This window comes from Archocentrus centrarchus, chromosome 14, assembly GCF_007364275.1.
Source record: "Archocentrus centrarchus isolate MPI-CPG fArcCen1 chromosome 14, fArcCen1, whole genome shotgun sequence".
Taxonomy (NCBI): domain Eukaryota; kingdom Metazoa; phylum Chordata; class Actinopteri; order Cichliformes; family Cichlidae; genus Archocentrus; species Archocentrus centrarchus.
This window is the reverse complement of record NC_044359.1, coordinates 37,703,192-37,722,673: the sequence shown is the minus strand read 5'-3', so window position 1 is coordinate 37,722,673 and position 19,482 is coordinate 37,703,192. Positions and strand designations below refer to the sequence as shown.

The 19,482-nt window shown below is 39.5% G+C and overlaps 1 protein-coding gene across 1 annotated transcript in view; it reads right to left on the bottom strand.

Annotated features, from left to right (window-relative positions):
- sytl2a (synaptotagmin-like 2a) overlaps positions 1–19,244 on the bottom strand; it is a 28,799-nt gene extending 9,555 nt beyond the window's left edge. Inside the window, 12 exon segments of the mRNA XM_030745585.1 lie at positions 1,342–1,382; positions 1,385–1,443; positions 1,647–1,806; positions 5,215–6,004; positions 6,240–6,378; positions 10,494–10,513; positions 10,621–10,690; positions 11,828–11,951; positions 13,421–13,575; positions 16,768–17,147; positions 18,485–18,572; positions 19,209–19,244. Coding sequence (XP_030601445.1) covers positions 1,342–1,382; positions 1,385–1,443; positions 1,647–1,806; positions 5,215–6,004; positions 6,240–6,378; positions 10,494–10,513; positions 10,621–10,690; positions 11,828–11,951; positions 13,421–13,575; positions 16,768–16,868 — 1,659 coding nt within the window. The 5' untranslated portion in view covers positions 16,869–17,147; positions 18,485–18,572; positions 19,209–19,244.
- Between the last annotated feature and the right edge of the window lie 238 nt (positions 19,245–19,482).

The following is a 19,482-nucleotide window of genomic DNA, read 5'->3' as shown; positions in this document are numbered from 1 at the left end:
GAAGCCTGGAAGCACTGTGAGGATCATGTTCTTGATTTCTCCAGTGCTTTTAACACCATCCAGCCAGGACTTCTGAGAGACAAGCTGGAACTGTCAGGAGTGGACCACCACATCTCCGAGTGGATACTGGACTACCTCACTGACCGCCCACAGTACGTGAGGACACAGGGCTGTGTCTCTGACAGGCTGGTCTGCAGTACGGGGGCCCCACAGGGAACTGTGCTGGCACCGTTCCTCTTCACCCTCTACACTGCAGACTTCTCCATCAACTCCCCACGCTGCCATCTGCAGAAGTTCTCTGACGACTCTGCCATAGTTGGCCTCATCACAGGTGAGGATGACTCAGAGTACAGACAGTGGACTCAGGACTTTGTGGACTGGTGCCAGCGGAACCACCTCCTGATCAACGCCGCTAAAACCAAGGAGCTGGTGGTGGATTTTCCGCAGGCGCAGACCCACCACACGGACACCGGTGAACATCCAGGGAGTGGACATTGAGATAGTGGACTCTTATAAGTACCTGGGTGTTCACCTGAACAATAAACTGGACTGGACTCATAACACTGATGCGCTCTACAGGAAGGGGTCAGAGCAGACTCTACCTGCTGAGAAGGCTGAGGTCTTTTGGAGTGCAGGGGACACTCCTGAAGACCTTCTATGACTCTGTGGTGGCATCAGCCATCTTCTATGCAGCAGTATGTTGGAGCAGCAGCTTGTCTACAGCTGAGAGGAAGAGGATAGACAAGCTCATCAGGAAAGCCAGCTCTGTCCTAGGATGTCCTCTCGACTCAGTGCAGGTGGTGGGAGACAGAAGGACTCTGACCAAAATAACATCACTGATGGACAAAGTCTCCCATCCCATGCATGAAACTGTTGCCTGAGCTGGAGAGCTCCTTCAGTGACAGACTGCTGCATCCTAAATGCACAAAGGAGCGTTACCCGCAGATCCTTCCTCCCAGCAGCTGTAAGACTGTATAACCAATCACTGCTCCCAACAAAAACCACAATAGCCCTACACAATGTAGGATAATATATAATATACTGTAAATAGTCCGGCCTGTTAAGGTTCAACACACAGGCACATCATGTACATTGTATATAGTGTTGTTATTATTAGTAGTATTAAGGTTAATATTGTTTGTTGATTTTATATATATTCTTTCTTAATAGTGTGAATTATTATATCTTTATTATATATTTATAATAACTGCGGCTGCTGTTACACCCAAATTTCCCTCTGTGGGACAATAATGGCTGTTTCTTCTTCTTCTTCTTCTTCTAAAAACTATGGAGTATATGTAAACAGAACATATGCAAAAAGAATAAATATAGCACTCTCACCTTGAGGATTTCATTGTACGTGGGGTTCAATGTCTTCTTTTAACAGTGGTTTTTCTCTTTCCCAACTTAGTTTTCTCAGGAAGAAGATAACATTTGACATAGCTGTAAATGCAGAGCAGAGTCAAACTTTTGTTCTAACCTTGAACATGTCAACTGAATCTTTGATGTCAAATATAAGCAGGAAATATCTGTTTTTAAACCAATGTCAGTGATATGCTAACCTATTCTCTAACCTACATATTGTGTTATTCCAACTTTTACATCACAAATATAACACTGATACGCAGTTGATAGTGAGAACTTACGGGTCAGAGTGATGCTTGTTGATGTTGGCCACAGCCAGATCCCTGCAGTGCACCACAAAAATATGAAACTCTCCAAGTTTCTGGATGTAGTTCACAGCAAACTGGATGCTTCCTTGGACTTCAATTTCACAAAGTCTGCAGGGTAACTGCTGCTGCTGACCTGTTTAGTCATGACAGAAGATAGTAAATCAACTGGTTCTTGTATAACAATTTCCTGCTCTACATGAGCGCTCAAAAGACTTTATGCTGCATGTCTCATTCACCCATTAGCACACATTCATGCAAGCACTTTCTATCTTTAAGTGCTTTCTATCTAAAATTTACACTCAAACACATTAGAGAGCAACTCAGGTTCAGTATCTTACCCAAGGATACTCTGGCATGCAGACTGGAGCAGCCAGGCAGCTAACCACTAAACCTTTTGATTAGCAGATGATTGGGCCCTATAACTACAAAGCAACATATTCAGGGTATCCTTCTGTTACCTGGATCCACTTACCCTAACATTAGTGGTCAGGATAAGCGGACACACGAAGCTGGTTATTACTCACTAAGTTAACCCAGCGTTTCCTCTGCATACTCACATGATAGGGGTGGTGTTGAAAGGGGCGTTTTATGGGTTATATGATCATTATAAAACGGTGATTAAAAATCAATATAAAAACATTTTAAAAAAATCGCCCATAAAATGCAACACTATTATAAAAAAAAAGGATGTTGCAGCATATTGTTAATCTGGTGATTTAGTGCACAGAACAGTAAAATAAACATTTAAATTCCAGTTAGGATCAAAATTTAATGCTTAGAGAACAATAAAATTGTTGAGGTCTCTCGAAGTCCAGGCGTCTGCTCTACCCCCTGAGCCACAGCCACCCCAACAGCAGTGATAGGTTCCAGCCCATCACTCACCCCTCCATACCCGTTAAGCTAATGGGTGGATTGGAAGTACTCTGACTATAATACCTACATTACACATGCACTGGCTGCTGTTGAAACACATAATTAAAAGAACCAACTACCTTTTTTTTGCATTCTAATCTTTGAAAAGTGAAGCAATCTACTTACCTGACATGTTGAAAAAAATCAGTAAGTTTAAAACGTACTAATTTGGTAAAAATGATCTAGTATATGAACATTCAACCTTTCAGTGTAATCACCACATATATTCTACGGAGCTGTATGTGGACGTACAGATGATGTAGAGGCCATTTCTGAGGAAAGACTTAGATTAGACATGGAGCTGTTGGTGTTTTGTTCATATCTCAAGATGTTCTCACAAGGGCCTTCACCTGTCCATCTGATCAAGCAAAGAGAAGCACCAATGAAAATACAAATAAATCAGTAATAAAGGAGAATTAAAGGACCAACCAATTTAGTTACTTTTGTATGGAGACATTTGCCTCTGACTCTCTCTCAAGTTGATTAAATGTAACTACAGTGTAGAATATTTTGCTATCATACTTTTGTTGAGAGTTCAACATACAGGAGTCAGCTGAGGGTAATTTACCCTCGTGATGAAGGACGGGTACTGACACACTGGTTTTCATCAGGTTTGAGCTGAAGATTGAAGAGGCTGTTGATGGAAATGAAAATAAGACATGATATTTAATCTCTTACAATGCAATAATTACAAAAGTATGCTGTAATCACTGCTCAGTCACCTTTCATATCCTGATAAAAGTGTGTATAAAGAGAAAAGCCCATGTTTACCATCATTCACACTTAGAATCCATTTGTTCTCTTGAGTTATTTTCTGTCCTCTCTGCTCCTGGAATGAAATTGAACCATGAGACAGTGTTTTAAAAGGTCACATCATGAATTTTTCATGATTACTTTTGAAGTACCTCCCAGTAGCTTTAGCATTACCTAGCAGTAACATCTGCATTCTTCTGACCTATAGAGAAAGGCTGAGCTGCATTATGACATAGCATATAACAATGGACTGCCACTGCTTGTGATTGCAGAGATAATATTATGGCATCCAAGGGGGAGCTGCCACCAGAGCAAAGACTCATGGAACTGTTCATGCTGACGTTTATGCATTTAGTTACAGTGTTATCAGTTATTTCAGTTATGTTGTGTTGGTCTCTCACTGTCATTATTAGGTTTTTGATTAAACCCCAGGTAAACCCAGTGGGTGTAGTCCCCTGGAGGTGATTGTGACCCTCTATTGGTCATGTGCTTAATCACATGTGCCGAGGCGTGGGTCATTACAATGAGTGGTTATATAGATATATATATATATATATATATATATATATATATATATATATATATATATATATATATATATATATATATATATATATATATATATATATATATATTTATATATATATATATATTTATGTATTTATGTATTTAATAATACAACACATTAGGATTGTTACTTGTTTGTGAGGTGAGATTTTCCAGACTTTTGGATGAAGACATGCTCCTTGAGGATAATTGTTTTCGGGGTTGACATGATGGGACTAGAACTCTTGTCATAACCTGCCATAAAAAAAAAAAGACACAAAATCAGCTCTGAAAAATACAGTAGTACCAACACTGAGATTCTGCTTTACAAAATATTATTTTTGCTCAGTCAATCAATCAATTACTACAACAACTATAAGCAAAATGATTATTTTGTTTTGTTTTATACAAGTATATTGCAGAAAAATTAGTTTTAGATCTAAATCACAGTGAACACAAAGAATGCAGTGCTTACAATATTGTACTTTTATTCAGATGAATTAACAGAAATGCTGGTGTCAGTAATACCAGTGTGAGCCTTAATAGTACTGATTAGCATTGATTAGCAGTTTGCAAATAATTTCTACTGATTCAGGGTCACAAAAAAGGAAACTTTATTTACACAAGACTAAAACATCTTTATTGGCATTGGCTAAAAGCTAAAAGCTTAGCATCTGTTCTACAGTTGTGGATAGAAATCACATAAATAACTAAAGGTTAATTAGCACAAATTATGAAATGCTTGTAAATGGAGTCTCAGACAAATCAGACTCATTGTAATGTTATCATGCACGTTTTGTGATTTGTAAAGTGAAAACATTATATCAAAATGATATCATCATGATCTTGAAGTCATGTCAGTGAAGAGAGAATTTAGACGCTCACTGCCTGAACTTGCCCGAGACAGAGACCGGGCCCTGTTGCTGAGTCTTGGCTGGGGTTTCTGTCTTGTTTTGCACAATCCAAGAACTGACTCTGGGAGGATTGCCATCAGTGGGACTGTCAATTTGCTTTCCCACAAAGTCTCTAAGGGCACTTTGTGGTCTGCATACATCATCATCACTCTCTGCAGTGGACACTTTGCTTTGGTAGAAGGAAGGAATGTGTGCCTTCTCCTGTGGTCCAAGATAGTGCTGATGGCCCTGAGGGATAAAGGATCTAGCGAGGGGTGTAAGAGTCCCCACCATCTTCTCTGAATCGTTTTTGGATTGCGGTGCATTGAAATAATTCTCTGGAAGAGGACAAGAGGCGGTGTCCTGTGCTAGGGTTGGAGTCTGTCTCCTTTGCTGCAAGTGAGGGACTGTTCCTCTGACTTTGTACTGGTGTCAGCTTTCCTCGCTGCTCCTCAGTAGCTGTTGTGTGGGGGTTGATGGTCTATTGGAAAATGTTTTCAAGGGAGAGCCTTCCAGCCTGGATCCCTTAGCACTGGAGGATTCTCGTGGTAGTACCTTTGGGTGGCATGTCTTGGATGGACTCTTCCTGATTTCTTCATCTTCTTTCAATCTTGAAGATTGGAATTTGCTAGGATTGAGGGGCCTTTCTTGATACTTGGTATCAGCGTTGACTTGGAATTGGTAACATGATGACTGTACAGTGGCAGTACTACTCACTGGTGATCTGTCTAGACTCTGACTGATAAAACCCTTGTCTGTCACTTTTAATGGTTTGACATTCAGCATGTTTTTGTATGGAGATGTTTGTGTGTCTCCTTTTGATTTTTCTCCATTATCTAATGATAGTATCAAATTAGATTGAGGGGAAACTGCTTTATTACGGATAATTAAACTTGAGGCTTCCTGACTCCAGCTATCTTGGGTCCTGTATAGTTTTTCTCTTTTAAAATGTTTGTGTTGACTGGTCTCAGTGGGTCTGTCCTCTTGAAGAGTGGAGCTTGACTGCCTTAGAAGAGGAACTTGTACATCCCATTCTTGCTTTTGGGCATTTAAAGCTACAGAGAAAGGTACAAGATATGTGATGTTTTCCTGTGGCTCAGAAATATGTAACTCTGTTACTGAACCTGTTGAAGAGTCATCCATCTCCCCATAGATGAAGACTGGATTAGCTCTGTATGTGTCATTGCCTTCATCATTTGATAAATCAGCTAAGAGGCTGCATTCAGTCTGCTGTGACAAACACTTTTCTTGGACATACCAGCAGTATACTGCTCTGTATTTCAGGCAAAGGATTGTTCTCTATGTTCTTCACATCACAGTTGGTCTGAGATCCATGTGGCACTTCTTTTTCTCTCTTGGTGATGTCTTCAAGTCTTCCTCTGCTCTGGCAATTATAGTTTTTGGCCCACTGTTTGCTCCTTCCCAGATGCTTTCAAAGTCGATAGTCTCTGTGGAGACAGACCGAATCGCCTTCTGTTCCTTCTTGCTCATGGTCTGCATTTTGCTGGGATTAGGCTTCATTAAATGGAGTGTTCTGCAGTGCTATAAGTTCTAGTGTTCTGACCTCTGTCATCATAGGGATCCTGGCTTCTGTTTGACACCTTCATAATTTTTCTGCAGTCAAATCAACAGCACCTTTTAGTGTTTTTCCAGTATTTTTTCTGGTTAGATATACATAGCTCCTCCTCTTGTGGACTCTTCACATGGGCAATTTTTTCTTTCTCTTCTCCAAAAATTCCAAGGAGCTTGGTATGTGAATGACCACTGTGCTCAGATGGCCAGTCTGCAGCCTTAGCCCTGAGAATGATGGTCTTCTTCAGGCTCCGTCTCCAGGTGAGCAAGCTTCCTTGACTCTTGCTCAGAATAAACAAAGCTGGACACTGCAGGGCTCAGAGCTCCAAATGACAGATCTCAGAGACGTCTGCAAGACAACAACCATCAATTTGATCACTCATGTGATCAAACTCTTTGCATTTGTGCAATATTTCTAAAATTAGAAACATCCTTTCTCAGAGTGATGCTGAAAAGCTCATTCATGCCATTTATTACTTCTAGCTGGACTATTGTAATTCATTATTATCAGGCTGTCCTAAAAGCTCCTGAAAAGCCTTCAGCCTGATCCAAAATGCTGCAGCTAGGAGTACTGACAGGGACTAGAAGAGAGAGCAGATTTCTCCCATATTGGCTTCTCTTCATTGGCTCCCTGTTAAATCTAGAATAGAATTTAAAATCCTTCTCCTCACATACAAGGTCTTGAATAATCAGGCCCCATCTTATCTCAAAAACCTTATAGTCCCATATCACTCCAACAGAGCACTTCTCTCTCAGACTGCTGGCTTACTTGTGGTTCCTAGGATACTTAAGAGTAGACATGGGAGGCAGAGCCTTCAGCTTTCAGGCCCCTCTTCTGTGGAACCAGCTCCAGCTTGGATTCAGGAGACAGACACCCTCTCTATTTTTAAGATTAGGCTTAAAACTTTCCTTTATGATCAAGCTTATAGTTAGGGCTGGATCAGGTGACCCTGAACCCTCCCTTAGTTATGCTGCTATGGACCCAGGTTCCCATGATGCAACTGAGTGTTTCTTTTCATTCACCTCTTTGGACTCTGTTTATATTCCACTCTGTATTTAATTATTAGTATTATTAATCTCGGTCTCCCCCCTCAGCAGATGACCCCCCCTCCCTGAGCCTGGTTCTGATGGAGGTTTCTTCCTGTTAAAGGGAGTTTTTCATTCCCACTGTCACAAGTGCTGCTCATAGGGGGTCGTTCTCACTGTTGGGTTTTCTCTGTAATTACTGTCTTTACCTTATAAGCACCTGAGGTGACTGTTTGTTGTGATATAAATGGAATTTAATTTAATTAATTTATGTAAATTATGTCTGCTAAACTCCAAAACTTTAATTTATTATTAGCACCTTTGCAGGATTTTTAGGTGCACTACTGTCAAGTGGTTGCTACTGTTTCTACAAGCCAACTTTTATGATGCTGGTATCATAATACGTATGCTTTTAAACACAATGTTCTTTCTACTCACTGCAAGATTATTTCAAGTTGCATTTTAATACTTTAAAAATGACCTAAGCTCCAGTTGTGGAGAAAATACAATTAGCAGACTATTAAAGTTGCACATACTCATACACATTGGGAATGACATCATACTGTAAGACTTCATTTCACAGGATGAGACAAATGTTAATATGAATAAAATAAAGTTTTGTGACAGGTTAACCATAGTACCAAAGCAATGTGCAACAAAGCCTAACAATGCAATAAAAACACACAGTGTGTTAGTTTGAATTATTGATTGACTATTTACAATAGTTGACTCACAAATTCTAAATAAAATTGTTACCACCTAAGACCTGGTGTTGGCCAGCTTCTTGCTCTTTGACTTTTGCATCTGAATACTTCAATTCCTGTGAAACAACCACACACTGCAACCTATGCATACATCACTAATTAATGTTGTACCTTTGCCAGGGAAAAATACCATATCAGTCACAGGGGACATTTACTGCAAGAGTAAGTATATTTTGCTGAGTGGTGCTTATCAAATAAATATGCGTAAAGGAAAATTAAGTTACCTAAACTTTGGTTAAAAAGTGAAGAAAATCCCAGAGGGATAATCAGTAACAGTTGGGAAAGTAATACACCACACACACACACACACACTGGTACAGTGGTTTCCCTGGTTCAGAATGAATCATTATGAAGTAACTAAATGACCTATTGTGCCTTGTCTTAACTGTTATTAGTACCTTTGGTTGTTCTTATTGTGTACTTTCATGTACAAAAATACTGTTTTCATTTCTCCTCTGAGATATTTCCAGACCACAAGTCATGCAGTAAGATTAGAACGTTGGAATGTATTTCTCTGTAATCCTCTGGTTAGTCTGGCAGCCTCAGGTATTTGGACTTCGTTCCATTTAACAACCCCTGAGAAAATTTCTTCTCCCAGCTCACTGGCTCATTTTACAGCAAGTGAATCAGGAAATTCATAAAGAGCCCAGCTGCACATTTTTTCAGTATTCCAGTTCCCAAAGTAAAAACCTTAAGAATTTTAAATCATGTTTTGGTATTTGTAATTCATGATTTAGTAAAATTATGAAGATCATGGCTACAGTTTGAGAAAAAACAATAAAAAGCACTGTGCTGTAAACTAAATGAATAAATAAATAAAGCCTAATGCATTTTGGACCTCTTTGAAAAATGAAATCCAAGATGGCGGCATGTACAGACGCAGTGGCTTTTTGCGACCCCTAACAGTACGGTTTTTCTGAGTGTTTTTCTAAGTGTTATTGGTGTAAATGTGCATCATGTCTGTTGCCCACAAGGCTCAAGTACTGCCACTGGTTTTTATATAAAACACCTGCCTTGTCCACAGAGCGGCCAGCATTGTGGGTGACCTCACCCACCCCTCACACAGCCTCTTCAGTCTCCTTCCATCAGAGAGGAGGTTCAGGAGCCTCCGGGCCTCTAGACTGAACAACAGCTTCTTCCTCCAGGCTGTCAGGAAGCTGAACTCTCCAAAACAGCTTTGGAGGGTGGCTGAGTTTAAAGCTGAGGCAGAGGGAGTTGGCTGGGTCCATAGGTCAAGGGCATGCATGAATTGGGCTCCTGGAACGAGTGTTCATAACGCTACCGGCAGACAGTGGCAACATGCTACAGGAGGACGTGCAGGTAGGTGTGAAGGAAGTATGAGCCATCAGAATGTGGGGCTGGTGAAACAAGGAGCATGGACTAAATGGAAAGATCCAGTGGAGCAGAAGATCACCTGGTCTGACATCTGGAAAGCAGATTCGATCTCATCAGGTTCAGGCTGTTTATGATGTTTACCTAGTCCTGCAAACCTCCACATCTGGGGCAAAAGTGAGACCCATGCCTGTCCCCTCTGTTCAGGGAGGGGTACTCTAGAACATCTTGTCAGCAGCTGCCCCAAAGCCCTTGGACACAGAGGCTATTGTTGGAGTCATGACCAAGTGCATAAGCCAGTTGCTGAGAGCATTGCCAGTGCCTTTAACACCAACAAGGACACCAAAAGCCAAAGACCATCAAATTCCTCAGAATTGGAGAGAAGCCCCATAGACCACCTAGGGCGAGATCAGGCCTCCTCACCACTGCAACCAACTGGAAACTTGAAGTAGGACTTGGCAAGCAGCTGAAGTTTCCAGATAGAATATCATCAACATGGCTGCAACCAGATCATTGTGTAAGATTCCACCAAGCAGCTAATCATCCTGGAGCTCGTGCCATGAGGAAAGTGCATAGAAGCAGCAAATGAGAGCAATCATGTTAAGTACCACTTAACATGAAGAGTACACGGGGCAAGGCTGGCACTTTTAGAGGTGGGCTGCAGAGTTCACACACTTCTGGGCATTACCAGAGAAGTAAAGAGGAACACTGTACGAGCTGTAACTGAGATGGCTTTGGAACCAGAGGGCAGAACTGTGGCTGAATGCTACTGTGACACAGTCCGGAGCCTGATCAACTCTGGTCAGGTCAGCTGCAAAGGGTGTCTGATGTGTCGAATGACCCAAAACTCCCCATGACCCCAGGTCCAATCACTGATGATGTGTCCCAGTGCATCCATAAGATGTATTGTTCATCCTATCACAATGTAATTTTATACAATAACTTACCGTCGTTTGTTGTCTCGGTTTGATTCACTGCTTCAACCAGTAACTGACTCTCCTTTTCTTCCAAAGCAGGCTCACTGTTGAATGGAATTTTTTCTCTGATGACAAGAAGAAGATTGATACATATAACACATGCAGCACACTGTAACGTGGACTCACGGTCAACTGTTTATTTTTTATTTTTAATTAGAAGGCAGAATCCTACCTTTGTGGGAGATCGTAAATCTGGTTTCAAAGTGTCTTGTAGGGTTTCAGGAAGGTTCTGATTCTGATACCTGTAAGCAAAGAACACATAATGTGTTGACAAAGTCAAGATACACAATGTCACAATTGATTTGGAAAGTGCTAATGTAACCTCAGTAGTAGCTCAGGAGGTAGAGCAGGTCACCTACCAATCTGAAGGTTGGTGGTTCGATCCCTGGCTACTCCAGTCAGCATGCCCTTTCACAATATTGTCCTGCAGATTATCTCAAGTTTTGGTTTTCATGGGACAAAAACCATCACCAGTGACACTTTACATGTCATTTCCCAAATATGTCCAGTAAATTATTCAGCTGCAGGTGGACTCCATCGAATGTAGAAGCATATCATGAACACATGATACAGTAGCATGCGTCAGAGCTTAACTGTGGGCATCATAACAAATAGGCTGAATCGTCCTTATAAAACACATCACAACCTGATTTGCTTTGTCGCTGTAGAACAGGGTGTGTAGGTTAATGAAATTTGTGAGTGAATGCACTGTTTACAGCTATCTTACCCAACCAATGGCTGAATCTGTGTGAGTGGAAAACATGACCATATGAGACCTGACCTTGTAAGGAGATTATTGAGAACTACAGGGCCAATTACTGCTACAGCAGTTACAACCAAATAATCCACTCTGCTACTGCAGCATACTCAAAAGAGACTACACAATTTTTTATATACTATGTGAATTTTTACATAATAAAAGTGATAGCAAAAATTTACTATTATTAGAGATTATTTACTCATATTTATGTCTTCATAGAATGTATTCGCTTGTTTTATATAAAGTTAATATCAATGAAAGGTAGAAAGTGCTGTAACAAACATCCTTTTCAATGAAACCATAGCCTATTTTTAATGTGTCTCTTTGTTTTAACAGTACTGATAGACAACAAGAAAATAATGAAATAATATGAGCATAAATTAACACTGTAGTATATAAAAAAAAGTCCAGCTTTTTCTACACATCATAGATTTGTTTATACAGACTGACTTTTGAATTGGATTGAAATGCCTATGGTATTTGATAAAGTTAGTCAGATATCTCACATGCAGGACTTTTATATAAGTGTTCTGTTTTTGGTGCTAACTTAATAATTAGGTTGCCTAGTAAGAACATTTAACAGTTTCAGTAAAGTCCAGTACACAACTTTTATACTCACGTTCCACTGCTGAGCGCCACGTGAGGCTCCTGAAGGAGTCCACAGAGTACAGGTGGTATGAAAACCTCTTTGTTGTCATTGATGACAAAGCTGGACCTCTCAGGCAGTATCTGGGAGAGCTCCACTGCAGCACATAACATACAGCTGCTGTCAGAACGTTAACGTCCATATTTAAGGAGAATCATAATATGTGGTGGTGCTTATGAAACGACTGAGGTCAAAGTGAACAAATGCTAAGAGAGATAGAAGATTGATAACTGGAACTGGACAATTGGAATGCTATTGATAATACAAACACAAAGACACCACAATGCAATACATAAAAAATACATAAATACATCATTTCTGCTTTTTGCCATTTTAGGGGTACAGGTTTTTTTGTCTTCAATTACTGAGATATTGTAAAGAAGTTTTGTAGGTGAGTGTCTTGCAGTGTGTTGCAAAGTATGTATCTCAGAATAACTGTGCCACTGTGGGCAACATAACATATTGTTAATTAATTTGTGATTCCCACCCTAATTGATAACCTAATGATTGAATCACAGATTCATGTAACAAGAACTGATAAAATTAGTACAGTGGGTCTTCATCCTGACCAGAAGAAATGTCCAAACACAAATCTTCAAAGGGACACGAACACACACTAAACTTTATGTTCCTCCATAAAAGTGCTGTGAAAAAGTATTTGTCGGCTTTCTGATTTTTCTTTTTTATTTATTTTTTTGCATATTTGTCTTACATTGTCCAAAAGACACCAGCAAGTCTGAATGGCTCAAAAAAACAAAGACAGCAGAAAAAACGGTGTTTTTTTGCAGTGTTTTAGTCAAAGTTCGACTTAAATCCGGTCTTAAACAGGCCGTTCATGCTTGAAACCCCTCCAGTGTGGCTGAATTAAGACAACTCTGCAGAGCAGACTGGGCCAAAATCCCTCCGCAGCGATGAGAAAGGCTCAGAGGAAGGTCGCAAATGCTCGTTTGCAGGTCTCGTTGCCAAGGGATGATGTAATCAGGTGTACTTTTCCACACAGGGACAGGTAGGCTTGCTTTGCTTTTTCCCCTTAATAACTGAAATCAGCATTTAAACAGCACTTTGTATTTTCTTTGGTTATCTTTGTCTAATAATAAAATTCGTTTGATGAAGTGGAAGAAAATGGATGGATGGACCTGAAACATGTAAGTGTGACAAACATGCAAAAAAAAAAATCTTTTTCACAGCACTGTAAATAAAACTGACACTAATATTTATGGTGCACAAATGGGTAAAATGTGTAATCGTTTTATCTGCTTACTTTGTCTGGACTAACAAGTAAACAGGCCTCATCCAGGGATGAACCTTTAATCAGCCATTTGTCCAATTACTGTGAAGCTTCTGAAAACAGGGAACTGTATAAAATGTCTGTATTTCACAAACATTTAATGCAGTTATTTTGTTAAAACCCTCAAATTAAGCATCTTGCTTGACACATAATGACAGTTATTTAGAAAGATCTCTGGTTTTGCTCTCATACATTCAGAGAGTTTGTATTTTAAGCCGTGATACATATTTTGCACAGTGCTGACATGAGAGAGAGAGGCAGGGATGTAGCACACTCACATATGGTCAGTGGTTTATGTGTGTGCATCATGGAGGCCCTGATGATGTCAGAGCCATGGATGCGATCCTGATGGCGAAGCTGCTTAGTCTCATAGAACCATTCTCCAGTCAAGTTCCTCAGACGACTTTTGTCACTCACGGTCTTCTGCAGGTTTCTGATTACACACACATGAGTGTTAAATATAGTAAACTTACCACATCTACATTTTTAACACAGGAATTTTTTTTTTCCAAAACATATCTGTGCAGCAAGTTTCATTTTCATCTGTATGCTGAAATGTTTTCTATAGCGTTCCAGATACGGTCGAGATTTTTAGTGTTTGTAGCTCAGCTGTTTGGAAGAAAAGTCGAGCGACGCCTCGGTGCTATCAGCGCTGTCTGCTCAACAAAAACTTTAATGTTGGCCGTAACTCGAGAGCGCCGCCGCCTAGAGTGCTCAGTTCACAACACAGACTCATCTGCTCACCTCAGATGAGTTTGAATCTTTGCAACTTTGACCTAATGAGAAAGGTCAGAGGTCAAGGTTTCTGAAAATCCTGTGAATGCAATAACTCCAGAGGGATCTCTCCTGATGTTCAAACTGATGTAACGTACTGTTGAAAATGCGTATGTGGTACGCCTTCTGTAGGTCCCTAATTGGTGTCCCTGCCTAGCTGTCGAGGCCGTTTGAAAAAGGCAGTTATAATAAAGAAAGCTCCAGGTGAGAGCAAGCCCCCCCCCCCGCTCCTGTCTGTCTTGTACACAATACAAGTACATTACAGTTCACACTATAGATGTGTAACCGAATCCTGCTTCCCTATGACTTTCAGTTATTTTCATACATTGTTTATGTGTCAGTCATCGTTATTGTTCTTGTGTGAAACAGTATATTTTGGTAATGCTTTATGTTACTGCAGTCAACACTCATAAACTAAAAGTTTTATTTTATTTCTTTTACACATGCTAAGCTGCAATGTGAAACACGGTGCTACTGTGAAACCTTACTGGGCAAATAAACTAATGTTGCACTAGGAAAACCAGTAAGAAATGTGTCTTTATGTATTTTTATTTATTTTGAAATAGTTCTTTTAAATTTGAAAGCCCCCCCACCAGTGATGTCAGTAACGCGTTACTCTGATTTGACTACTTTTTTCAGTATTGAGTAATCTAACAAGTTATTACTTGCAATAATCAGATTAAAGTTACTTATCCGTCACTGTGAGTTACTATTTTTGTCATTTTCCTCTAAAAAGATATTTTGTGGTGCCGGTGTTGTGCCAAAAAGTGATCCTGATGTTTCTGTGTGCTTTTATGTGTAATATATTTGCTTATATTGGTAAACAGAGTGCAGTCAGCATGATTTATGTTATTGTGCCTACATTATAATCAATCCAGAGCTTTTTGGACACTTCAAATATCTTCATATAACTGTGATGTTATTTGTTGTGATTTCTGCAGCCTTCTGAGTCAGATTTCTGTTTAAAAAGACATTTTTAACCATGGCTATAACTCAAGAACGATGGCACCTAGGATGTTCAAATTCACACCATAGATGCATCTACTAAACTCTCAGATGAGCTTGAATCTCAGTACCTTGACCTCAAGCTAAGGGTCAGAGGTCAAGTTTTCTGAAAATCTTGTGAAGGCATTAGCTCCAGATCAATCTCACCTGATGTTCAAATTCACACCATAGATGCACACTGTTCAAGCTAGACCCATCAAATTACACACACTTCTTCACTGGATTTACTGTGACAGCACTATGACCCACATCTTCACCCAGTCAGCGCTGCTCTTGTTTCATATTGCCTTTTTATTACAGAGATTAGAGCTTGCTATAGGTATTAAAGGTACTGCACTACAGTGGTTTGAATCATATTTATCTAATAGACTCCAATTTGTTCATGTAAATGGGGAGTCTTCTTCACACACTAAGGTTAATATGGAGTTCCACAGGGTTCTGTGCTAGGACCAATTTTATTTACATTATACATGCTTCCCTTAGGCAGTATTATTAGAAAGCATTGCATCAATTTTCATTGTTATGCAGATGATACTCAGCTTTACCTATCAATGAAGCCAGATGACACACATCAATTAGTCAAACTGCAGGAATGTCTTAAAGATATTAAGGCCTGGATGACCTCTAATTTCCTGCTTCTAAATTCAGATTAAACTGAAATTCTTGTTCTCGGCCCCACAAATCTTAGAAACATGGTGTCAAACCAGATACTTACTCTGGATGGCATTACTTTGGCGTCCAGTAACTCTGTGAGAAATCTTGGAGTCATTTTTGACCAGGATATGTCCTTCAATGCACATATTAAACAAATATGTAGGACCGCTTTTTTGCATTTGCACAATATTTCTAAAATTAGAAACATCCTTTCTCAGAGTGATGCTGAAAAGCTCATTCATGCATTTATTACTTCTAGGCTGGACTATTGTAATTCATTATTATCAGGCTGTCCTAAAAGCTCCCTGAAAAGCCTTCAGCTGATCCAAAATGCTGCAGCTAGAGTACTGACAGGGACTAGAAAGAGAGAGCAGATTTCTCCCATATTGGCTTCTCTTCATTGGCTCCCTGTTAAATCTAGAATAGAATTTAAAATCCTTCTCCTCACATACAAGGTCTTGAATAATCAGGCTCCATCTTATCTCAAAGACCTCATAGTACCATATCACCCCAACAGAGCACTTCGCTCTCAGACTGCTGGCTTACTTGTGGTTCCTAGGATACTTAAGAGTAGAATGGGAGGCAGAGCCTTCAGCTTTCAGGCGCCTCTTCTGTGGAACCAGCTCCCAGCTTGGATTCAGGAGACAGACACCCTCTCTATTTTTAAGATTAGGCTTAAAGCTTTCCTTTATGATCAAGCTTATAGTTAGGGCTGGATCAGGTGACCCTGAACCATCCCTTAGTTATGCTGCTATAGGCCTAGTCTGCTGGGGGGTTCCCATAATGCACTGTTTCTCATTCACCTTATTTACTTTGTTTATACTCCACTCTGCATTTAATCATTAATTGATATTAATCTCTGGCTCTCTTCCACAGCATGTCTTTCTCCCCCCTCAGCCCAACCGGTCGCGGCAGATGACCCCCCCTCCCTGAGCCTGGTTCTGTTGGAGGTTTCTTCCTGTTAAAAGGGAGTTTTTCCTTCCCACTGTCTCCAAGTGCTGCTCATAGGGGGTCGTTTTGACTGTTGGGTTTTCTCTGTATTATTGTAGGGTCTTTACCCACAATACAAAGCGCCTTGAGGCGACAGTTTGTTGTGATTTGGCGCTATATAAATAAAATTGAATTGAATTGAATTGTATTTAACAGAACAGACTTTACAGGTATGCTGAATAATGGAACAGCTGGAACTCACTGTATACGTTGCTCCTCAAGTTTCTTCAGCTCAGCATCTCTTTTCAACACAGTCAGGATGGTTTCCTGCTCCTCCTCTGTCAGGAAACTCAGATCAATCATTGTGACAGTCGCCCCTTGTGCTGCCTCCACTGATGTTTTGAGGAAGTGTCTAGCTGTGGGACATTTTTACCACTTCATGTAGTTCATTTTGAAGCTTCCAGATGATTTTTCTGATCCTTGAGGTCATGTCTGTGTTGCTTTACAAGAACTGTGCTACATCCATGGTGTAATACAGTTAAGACTAAGACAGCAATTCAGACACTGCTTTTTTCTTCTGGAGCTTTAGTGGTGCTGGACACGTTCTTCAGCTGGGATTTGTTTCTTCAGCAATGTTTGTATCTGAAAGAATCAAGAGGAGGTCGAATTCTATTAGCTTTTTTCTGTTAGCATTCAGCTGTAGGTAGCAGTACAGAGGTGAGTATTAGCAGTGACCATTTAACAGCAACTGATGTGTTGAGCAGTACAACAAATAGATAGAAGATAGATGATAGAAGATAGATAGATAGATAGATAGATAGATAGATAGATAGATAGATAGATAGATAGATAGATAGTAGATAGATAGATAGATAGATAGATAGATAGATAGATAGATAGATAGATAGATAGATGATAGATGGAGCTGCAGTCCTGACATCGTTATAGAAAAATGCCATAACTTTGTTAATCTTGGCCTGATGTTTTTATTAGGTCTAATGCTGTTAATTATTTTTGTGCTGCCACACAGTTAAGTAGTATTTAAAATGCGATTCATTACTGAAGAACGCGAGTCCTAAAATTTAACTTGATATCTGAGTTTTCTTAGTTTTAGATTAGTCGATTAGTCAAATTTTTTTCCCTTGTTTAGTCGACTAGGAAATTAGTCACCAGGAACGTCCCATATATATATATATATATATATATATATATATAGATATATATATATATATATATATATATATATATATATATATATATATATACATATATATATATATATATATATATATATATATATATATACATATATATATATAGCCCATCAGACGTTTCAAAATTCACCTCATCAAAAATGAAACATTATTCTGTTTAGGTGAGAAGACCGCACTAAACTTCATACAACCAAATTCTTTTGAGTCCCAAAGATCAATTTGTGGCTTCATATTCACCACAACAACCTCAAAAACATGACCATTTCTGCCTGAACATGTAAATACTGTTGAACGTTGTCACCATTCCCTTCTTTTTCCTGTCCGCCCACAGAGTCGGTCTCACAGTCTGCTGTCTCAAAACAGCAGACTTACATATCAGAATAGCTATTACAATGAGTGTTCCAGCATTCTTTAATAGGAACGCAGTAAAGATGTAGTAAGTGATGACTGTGTGTCAAACATAGTCAACAATATTAATGCTTTTGTTTTCTTAATGAAGCTGCTACTTTCCCCCTGAAGAGAAGAATTCCTCTGAGCAGTCTCTGCAAGTCCTGACAATAAACATGTTGCCTCGCAGCAAAGCATGCTGGAACACACATGTTTGCTAAAAGTATAAAGGATAAAGCATTTCAGCTGTTCATAAGAACTTTGTTCATTAAAAGTTAAAACTTTGTTTTAGGATGGTTACACTGTGGTGGGCTGTCATTGCATAAAATTATAAAAATTAAATTAAAAGTAAACTGTAACAAGGCCTGAGTAGTTTACCTGTATGAAGTTATCCACATTTATGTCCTGTTTCTCGCTCTGGCTGAAGCACAAGTCTGTGGTTTATTTCTTCACTGTGTCAGACGGCCTGTAGAAAATCAAATATTTAACAAGCTACAGTAATACTGTGAAATGAAGGTAACTGGTATTCATGATAATAATAATAACATAACTATATTTCTCTGAGACTATTACAAAGGTGCAGCTGAAGGTATATATAACCACACTACAGTCAAGACCTTTCAGTATTATTGAGGTAAACCTAATTTTGTCCTCGGTGAAATCAAACTGTGCTATGGACTAACTTAGTATTCCCTAAAAATGTTATTTGCTGAATAATGAATCATTTCATGAATGTCTGTCACAGATTCAAAGCTGCAGTATTCATAACACTCCATTTTTACTGCCATTGGCACTAAACTGACCAACGAACAAAGGCTGACTTTGGTTCTGTTTTTAACTTTATTTTACCAGGTAAAGTGTTTGAGAACCAGTTCAGCAGCTTTTACCAGAGTAGAAAAACTGTTTGAAATCTAACTCGGTCACAGGGAGCACTAATGTTCAATTACTATGGATTCATTTATGATTGCACACCCCCATACTATGGGAGTTAAAACACCAGCCCTAACTTTCACTAGACACAAAATGGATGCAATAAAATGATATCCCAACCATTTACAGACATAGTTTTTATAAGTGTAAAGTTAGACAGAAGTCGGCTCACCTCCTGCTGTGGCTCCTTGCTGAGTGAAAATTAAACTAAGTCCTGGGCTCGTGCAGATGGGTGGAGCTGCAGAGGACAGCAACAGGAGGGGGCAGACAGCTGCTGGCTACACCACGCTTTAATTCACAGACTAACAGAGGCTTCAGTTTCACAAAGCCCGTCTTACTGAAAAACAATCCTGCATCAACATGAGTATTCTGTCACTTTTCTGTCACACTCTGATATCTTACAGCACAAATTCACCTCATTAAAACAGACATCACTGTGTTTAGTG